The sequence below is a fragment of the Lactuca sativa genome, chromosome 7 (assembly GCF_002870075.4).
Source record: "Lactuca sativa cultivar Salinas chromosome 7, Lsat_Salinas_v11, whole genome shotgun sequence".
NCBI classification, from domain to species: Eukaryota; Viridiplantae; Streptophyta; class Magnoliopsida; order Asterales; family Asteraceae; genus Lactuca; species Lactuca sativa.
Window position 1 is genome coordinate 175,391,525 of NC_056629.2, and position 9,186 is coordinate 175,400,710.

Genomic DNA, 9,186 nt, shown 5'->3' on the forward strand with positions numbered 1-9,186 from the left:
AGTTCTTAATCCATACAATGGCTTTTCGAGCCATGCAGGGGCTCCAAATCATAGATCCATACTTCCAAAGCTCAATCCTCACGTAAAGTTGCAAGCTTTACGTATAACTAAAGAGATCTAGGCTCAAAACACACTAGGGCTAAGTTTTAGGGCATAAGGGCTTCACCAACTACTCAATATCTGATGCTTTATAACATATTGGACCATCCCAACACTAATACTGAAGTGGCAACAACATATCTAAGCCCCAAACTCGAATTGGGTCTCAAACAACCATAAAACCCCCAAATCTCATAACAAAAATAGATCTAGATGCAAAGGAGGGAAAATAGCAGCTTATTACCTCCAAGATGAATACAAACTGAAGTAGATCTCGGATCTACACCTCTCCTTTGAAGCAACCTTCTTGATCTTCAAGTTCCTTTCCAAAGTTTCCTTCCTCCAAAGCTATTTCTCTCAAATGACGGAAGCTCACACAAAATCTAGGGTTTACAGGTTCTCTAGGATGATATGGAGGCTGAGGGAGGGACATAACACCCTTTAAATAGGATACAACTCCCGGGATTAGGGTTTTCCTTGGTCAGACCAGACTCGCCAAGTCCCCTTAGTCGACTCTCGGAGTCACTGTGAAGGTCCTATCCTTCACCCAATCCATTACTCCCGCTACCTCCAGTACGGGTCATTATTGCCAATATCCACTGGGCATTCCCCTCTACTATAATTAGGTGTCGAGCACCCCAAGATCAACTAACTGAATTCCACCATAGACCTCTTACCAGCACTGCTACTGGCTGGAAATTTCATATATTCCTTATCTGCCTTTCGGATGAACCGAGACCACCCTGGTCCCTACCAATCTATCAATATCTGGATTTCCGGCTCCCACTGGTCACTAGCCCAACACAACTCCTAGTCGCTCCCAGCGACTTTCGAAGAAACTTAGACCACCTATAACTGCTCAATCTATTCTGCCATTCAGGCACTACAATCATGGGATCCTCGATCCCCTATCTTGACACTAAGGTCCCCACCAGGTCCCACATGTGCTGCTAAAACTCACGGGCCTCGCCCACGGGTCTCACCCAACCATACTGCTGAGCAACCTTGCTCTCAGCTCTCACCTATACTGCTACTCTCATACAGGCCTCTCCCAAGGTCTCACCTCTTTAGGGCTATATAGGCAAACTCCCTGCCATTCTCGTCCACTACCCATTCCTGATCCCTATTTGATAACTAGGAGATAAGGGCCTCGCCCCAAATCCACCAACGAAGCTACTATGGAATGTTATGGCTTACCCGCAGTCTTACATCACCTTCCATCACTGACTACTAATGGATGCTATGGCTGCCTCGTAGTCTTACATAGGAATGGCAACGGGGCGGGTTCGGGGCGGGGCATGGTGTCCCAAACCCGAACCCGATTTTCACATATGTACCCGAACCCGACCCGATACCCGACGGGTTTCTTATCGGGGCGCCCCGTCGGGGCTGAAACTTTCCCCGAACCCGACCCTAAACCCGAAACCCGATAATTACCCGATAACCCGACCCTATAACCCGAATTATGGCAGAAAAAAAAGAAGGAAAAACTACAAATACATAATGATAAATTAAGACGTTGCATAGGCTTAAAATACCAAATAAGTTCTTCAATCATTTAACCAAATAGAAATTACTAATAGTCTAATATTGTAACATCAACCAACCAACCAAAACATCCAAGTACACAACATGAAAAACTAATTCATCACAATAATACATTACCAATTAACATTAAAACAAAGTTACAAACTCAAAATCAAACAAAATCATCCAAACTTGTTGTCCCGCTTTCTTTAGTGTTTTCCTACAAAATATTAAACAAACTCAAAATCAAACAAAATCATGGAAACGATATAAAATTAATATTTTTAGAAGTGTCGTTTTACCTCTTCCACATCATAATCAAATTCAACAGAACGACAATATGCCTCGGTCTCTTCAGAACAAGTTGCTACATAAAATTAATATTATTAATATGCAAAAAAAAATCACAATTTCATATAATTAATATAAAATAGTATACTACCTCGAATTTCATTCAACAACCAACTTTGAGCACACATTAAAGCCTCCAATGTCTTTGGATGAAGTCGACTACGATGAGGACTTACTAATCTTCCACTAGTGCTGAAAGCTGATTCCGAGGCAACAGTGGAAACAGGAATAGCTAATATATCTTTAGCTATCCTTTGTAGTGTCGGGTACTTAATCCCATTTGTTTTCCACCATGCCAACAAATCAAGTTCCATATCTTTAGGCAACAATTTCTCCTTCAAGTAGTTATCCAACTCACTCATACCTCCTGATTCATCATCATCTCTAGTAATAGAAGCAATATCCGATAAGAGCTTTTTGAATCCAACACGATGACCGGAAGAGATACTAGAACCAAATGAAGATGAACCAGGAACTGAACCACCATAAAAACCTAATGTTTATTATAAAAATGTTAATAATTTAAGATATGATCTATTTATTATACAAACAATAAGAAGAATATAATACCTTCACTCTTCCTTTTTTTAGATGCATTACTTGACACGTACTCTTGAAACAAAGTTTGGACAAACGCCTCCAAATTTTGAAATTCAATCTTTGCCTTTTCTTCTCCATAAAGTACAGGAAAAAGTAACTCCACAAACTTTAATTTGTATCGTGGATCTAAAACCGCTGCCATTCCCATTACCCCATGAATTACAGACCAATACTTATTGAACTTAGAAACCATTTGGTCAGCCATCATCTTAATCTCCTCAATAGGAGATTTCGTCCACTCACGCAAAGAATACCCAATCTCACATATCAAAGGAAAGAAAACATTAGCTGTAGGATACTTTGAACCAGAGAACATAACAGTCACCTCATAAAAAAGTTGTAATCTTTCACAAATCTCACTAGCCAACTCCCAATCCTTTTCTGTAGGAAAACATGTATACTTCGAGTCTCTTGTCTTTACCCGATCGAAAACCTCTTTGTAGCTTATAGCAACACTCAACATCAAGAATGTAGAGTTCCACCGTGTCTTGCAGTCAAGTATCAACTTCTTTGAGTATGGTATTCCCAACTGTTCTGCTGCTGTCACAAAATTTTGCTCCCTCTTTGGTGATGCAGACCAAAATGCAACACTCTCTCTGATTCTCTCAATCTCAAATTTAATGAGAGATAAGCCATCTTGGACAATAAGATTGAGAATATGTGCGCAGCAACGCATATGAAACAAATCACCATTCATCATTAGTGATTTTAGAGGAAGTTTCTCTAATAATATCCTGATAATTGCATCATTTGTGGTGCAATTATCCACAGTAAGAGTTGACACTTTCCTATCAAGATTCCAATCACACAAAGTAGTATAAAGTATGTCGGCAAGAACATCAGATGTATGCGGACAAGGCACGTAAATAAACCTGTTTAAGAATATATAAATATATATGTTAATATTAACATATAAATAATAAGTACGTATAAATTATAGTTAAATAAGTATAATATACCTCATAATTCTGCTTTGCAAGTTCCAGTTTTGATCTACAAAATGTGCTGTCATTGCCATAAATCCTTTTTTTTGATGATTAGATGTCCACATATCAGTAGTAACTGCAATTCTGCTTTTGGTCTTTGCTAACAAACTCATAGTTTTATCCCTTTCGTAATCATAAATTCTTTTGATGTCGTCCTTGATGGTGTTTCGACAAGGAACCTTAAACAAAGGTTGAAGACCTCCCACAAACTTCCTAAATCCATGATGCTCTACAATTGAAAGCGGATACTCATGCACAATAATCATTTCAGCCAAATCCTTCCTAGAAGTATCAGCATTAAATGTATAGTTTGAAACATGCGTTGTAGTACCATCTAATTTCTTTTTTTCTTGCACCAAGATAGATTGACGAATATCTGGATAAGGTTTGTGTAAACAACGCTGATAATGTGCAAGTAAATGTTTTGTGCCATTCTTGCTATCTGCACCCAACACTTTAGAGCAATGTTTACATCTTGCTTTAACTTCATCATTCAATTTAAATTTTATAAAATGTTGCCATGCCGGTGAACGTATTGCTCTTTTCGAACCAACAACTTCATCTCCATCTTCATCAAAAACTGTGTCTGTATCATTAATATTTGTTCCATCTTGTTGATCCACAGAATCAGTATTTTGTTGATTAGAACCCGAACCTCCCACATCTTGACTACTTGCAGTTGGAGCATGATTTTGACTAGTTGAATTCATATTTCCTGAAAAATATTAGTTTACCTATCAGGACATTATTCTTAACCACACAAATGAAAAAGATACAGCCATACAGGGTCACACAAATGAAAAAGATACAGCCATACTTTACAGATTCACAGGGTCACACAAATGAAAAAGATACAGTTATACTTTACAGATTCACAGGGTCACACAAATGAAAAAGATACAACCATACTTTACAGATTCACAGCCATCAGGACATTATTCTAAGAAATTGATACAGGGAAAGAAAGATTTACAGGGAAAGAAAGATTTACAGATTCACAGCCATAAATAAGAAATTGATTTTAAGAAATTGATACAGGGAAGAAAGAAACAGATTACAGTAGGACTGTAGGACACATATTCTAATTGATTTCAAGAATCCAAATTACCACAGGTAGTGTTGTAGTGACCGATTGAAGAGAAAGATACACATTTACAAGTCACAGTGACCGATTGAAGAGAAAGATACAAGTAGTGATCGATTACATATGCTCAATTTCAAGAAAAATGAAGAGAATTAAAGAAAGATGCGACCGAATGATCGATTACCTGTGATTGTTCCTTGTGCGTGAGCGTCACTGTGGCGTCGATCGAACTATCACAGTCGTTCGTAGAAGACGAAGTCACGAAGAGAAGATTAGTAGAATGTCGGCTCTCGGTCTCGGCTATTAATGTCGGCTCTCGATCGAACTATCGAAGACGTCGATCGTCTATCGCAGGCGCCAGGCAGCAGGCTCGTAGCTTGCGATTTGGAATGTCGGCTCTCGGTCTCGACTGTAACCTAGAAGAGTGTTGCGATTTGCGAACCAGGGAACGAGTTTTGTTACTGTTAGGGGCTTAGGGCTGAAGTGTAATATATATATATATATATATATATATATATATATATATATATATATATATATATATATATATATATATATATATATATATATAAAAATCGGGGCGGGGCGGGTCGGGGCAGACACAACCCACTCCCTGACCCGAACCCGGAAAAAATACCCGATAAGAACCCGAAACCCGGTCCGATACCCGATAGTGCTGACCCGACCCGACCCGAAAAATTCGGGAATCGGGTTTCCCCGTCGGGTTCGGGTTTTTTTGCCATCCCTAGTCTTACAACACTTTCTACCACTAACCGCTAATACGATAGCACCCCATGCTATCAATTCTCAAGATCCTCCTTCTGACTCACTCGAGTCCTACAGGCGATCCTCCAACCTGAATTCCCAACCCTAAACTAACCATCACCATTACACATACTAACTGATGGGGAGTTTCTCAAACTCCCAACCCTGAACTCCTCTATCCACCAAACGTTGTACTACTTCTTTTCCTTCTCAGAGATTGCGTACTCATTCTGGATGTGCGTGCTCTTACCCTTGTACACTCGGAGGATTCTCCCCCACTTCGATCCTACTTACATGTGACATCCCCAAAATCTCGGCCAGAAAAGACCGATTTTCATTTATGCTTTTAAAATAATTTCAAAGTAAATCCTTTGGATTTGAAAGAGAGTTGCGGAATTTGTTCCCAAAAACAAAACATGATAAAACAATGTTTACCAAAGAATTTCATAAAAGAAATGTATTTTCATTATATAATCAAAACTCGGGGTGTCATGTTCCGATACAGACCAATAAGGATAAACGATAACATTACAATTCATTCAACAAATATATACATATACAGACTTGTAAATAAAACAACTTGATGGTTCGTCCATCTTATGCCCTCGCGCCACTTCCTGTAATACAAATAAAACTGAGTGGGTCAGGCTTGGGAGCCTGGTGAGCATATAGGGTTTTCAACCCACAATAAATAATTATATTTAATTTCCACCAACCAACAGTAACCCAATTACCCATTCCCGTTATTCTCACTTTATGTCCCTAAGACAACTAACATAAGGGACCTAGTCTAAGAATATTTCATCGGGGCGACAACACATGCTTCGGGGTTCCTCAGCAATATAAGTCAAATAAGGCAACCATGAGGGGGATGGAGTACAGCGAATGAACACCCAAGTTCATTAACACCTACAGGTGGCGAACCTGCTAATGTTTCCACAAGACTATCTAGAAAAGTCCGTGGTCGTCATCTAAACTCCGCTAGATGACTAAATCAAACAACAACGAGGCCTCTCATCTGTTTATTACACACCAACTATCTACCCATGTTCTACCCAACATATTAGTAGATAAAATATACATTTTTATACATGGATAAAAACCTGTATAGCATGCTCTGATCAATACATATTCCACATAACAGATGAGGCACACACACATAACACGTATTTCATAGAAAACAAATCAGATCCATGAGATAGAAGAGAGTGAATATACAATCACACATATAACACAAAATATACACATAACACGTATTTCGTATAAAATACTTCATAATTATGCGTTAGAAGAAAGTAACCACACACTCACACCTATAAACAACAATACACTTAATACACTCGAACCATACTTGTATTATTATCGTGTTTATGAAAGGTAGTATACACTCACTTGATCAGAAGATGATCGGACAGCACTACGACTTGCAGAAGTAGTAATCCTTAGCAGATCTGGAAGATCTTCACAAAAATCGAACTTCCCTCGGGCAGAGCTTCGGCTCGGGAATCGCACTTCTCGGGATCTTTGGGATCTCGGGACTTGCTTCGGGGCTCGAGAATAATACCGGGGCTTCGGGGTACTTCTGGCACGCAAATCGATGCAAAACGGGAGAGAGAAGAGAGAAAAATAGCAATTGAGTCGGCTGCCCTCGCTTCCTATTTATAGGAGGCTGGAGCCTCGGAGTACGCGGGGCGTACTGCTCCGAAATCGTCACTGCTTACGTATCCGAAGTGCTCGAGTGCGAGTGTCGACATTCCTCGGTGTACGCAGGGCGTACACGAGTATGCGGGGCGTACTTCGGATGAGTCCGATGACTCCTCTTCGGATAATGCCGGATTTTCCAATTAAATTTAAATACAAATTATTTAATAAACTTCAGAAATTCATATCTTCTTCATACGAACTCCGTTTTCAACGTTCTTTATATCCACGCGAAGGTGAGACTACGCTCTACAACTTTCGTTTAGACTCCGTTGGCTAATTTTAAGTTTATTTTTATTATTTATTTTTAATATGCCGGGACAGAAAAACTTCGTTATAAATTCATAACTTCTTCTTTGACGTCCGTTCCCGCCTAACTTTTTATCGCTTCGATACCAACAACGAGATCTTCGATTCTCGTTTAGATTGCTTCGGCTAAAAACCGCTCGATCTCAAATCGAGTATTTCAGGCTACATACCGTTAAGCCGAAACTTCGATAAATCATAACTTCCTCATACAAAGTCGGATTTGAGCGTTCTATATATATTCGGAAACCTCGTTTCAACTACTACAACATTATCCAAAGATATCAATTTTATTTTACACTTAAATTTTGACGCTTATTTTTATTCTTAATTAATCCAACCACATAATTAAGCAATTAAGCACAAAACACATAATACTCAAATAATACAATCTTATTATGTCAAAACGGGTTACAAAGGTTAATCTAGACTATTACATTGCTAAAAATGGCAAGCCCGGAAACACAGGCATTACATTTCACCTCGCTGCTCAATGCTCGAAAAGAAATCCCAATCCTTACTACCATTCCATAATCAATCTGCTGAGAAATCCCAAGCTTACCATAGCTAGGGGTCTAACCAGTCCATTTCTAAAACTATACGGCTCCGAACTAGCGAGACATACCAAGTCTCTCCCAAGCATGCTACAGTTACTGCATCCTAAGTAACCTTCTCCAATAGAGCCCATCCCTTAACTACCATTCAAATTTCCAAGGTATGCAGATGGAATATAACTCGATCACAAGCAAGCCGCACAAAAATAAAATACTCATACCGATAATGATGCAGAACCATAACAATATAATCATGCACAAATAAAAGGATGGAAAATGGAAGTCGCATACCTGCAACGTCCGATGCTGCTTGCGTCTCCAAGGTAGTCATCTAAAAAGCGCTACCTCCTACCGCAGGCGCCTCTGCACGGCCCTGACGGCCGTCTGTAATCCTCAATGTTGTAGGGGCAGGTTCCATCACCCGTCCTGCCGGAAGCAAACTGGGGCACTGGGCCTTCTTGTGGCCCCGCTGACTACACGGAAAACATATCAAGTCTGATCCTTGTGTGGTGGTAACAGTACAATCCCTGCTAAAATGACCAGTCTGACCGCACTTGAAACAACCAGACTCACCACCGCTACCACTCCTGCACGCGCCCCCGTGCGCCCTGCCACACTTCCCTCACCGACTGTGGTCCTGATAATCCCTCGATCTCGAATCCGATCCCCTGGGCCTTTTGCCCGAGCCCGAGGCTGTCTGAACCTCATCCGGCTTCCTCTTCCGGATCTGCTCCAAATCAATATCTCTCTCTCTCTCTCTCTCTCTCTCTCTCTCTAGCTCGTGCGATCATATCCTCCAACGTTTTGCAGCTGGACCTGCTCACAAACTACCTGATGTCATCCCTCAACATCTCATGCTATCGGGCCTTCTTCATCTCCTCATCCGCAACATACTGCGGTACAAGAAGAGCCCTCTCCCTGAACTTGGCGGTGATCTCCGCCACAGTCTCAATGGTCTGTGTCAAATCCTGAAACTCCCGTGCCAACTGCTGCACCTCAATAATCGGTGAAAACTCAGCCTTGAACGTGGCTGAGAAATCACTCCATGTCATCGCGTCCAACGCGGCATCATCACCCAAAGCATGACCAATCTCTTCCCACGAATCCCTCGCTCTGTCCTTCAGAAGATAGGAATCGAGTCTGACCTTGTCCCCCTCGGGACACCGACTCGTACGGAATGCGTTGGCAACATCAGCCAACCATCTGTTGCTAG

General features: G+C 40.7%; 2 protein-coding genes across 2 annotated transcripts; both read right to left on the minus strand.

The window, feature by feature from the left end:
* Positions 1–1,656: 1,656 nt before the first annotated feature.
* LOC122197588 (zinc finger BED domain-containing protein DAYSLEEPER-like) lies at positions 1,657–2,520 on the minus strand. The gene is made up of 3 exons (XM_042901808.2): positions 2,069–2,520; positions 1,929–1,993; positions 1,657–1,846 (listed from the first exon to the last, which is right to left on the minus strand). Exons 1-3 carry the CDS (start codon positions 2,337–2,339, stop codon positions 1,799–1,801), a joined length of 384 nt encoding a protein of 127 aa, XP_042757742.1. The 5' UTR covers positions 2,340–2,520; the 3' UTR covers positions 1,657–1,798.
* LOC122197445 (zinc finger BED domain-containing protein RICESLEEPER 2-like) lies at positions 2,519–4,273 on the minus strand. The gene is made up of 2 exons (XM_042901564.2): positions 3,537–4,273; positions 2,519–3,449 (listed from the first exon to the last, which is right to left on the minus strand). The coding sequence occupies exons 1-2, from the start codon at positions 4,271–4,273 to the stop codon at positions 2,519–2,521; spliced, it is 1,668 nt and encodes a 555-aa protein (XP_042757498.2).
* Between the last annotated feature and the right edge of the window lie 4,913 nt (positions 4,274–9,186).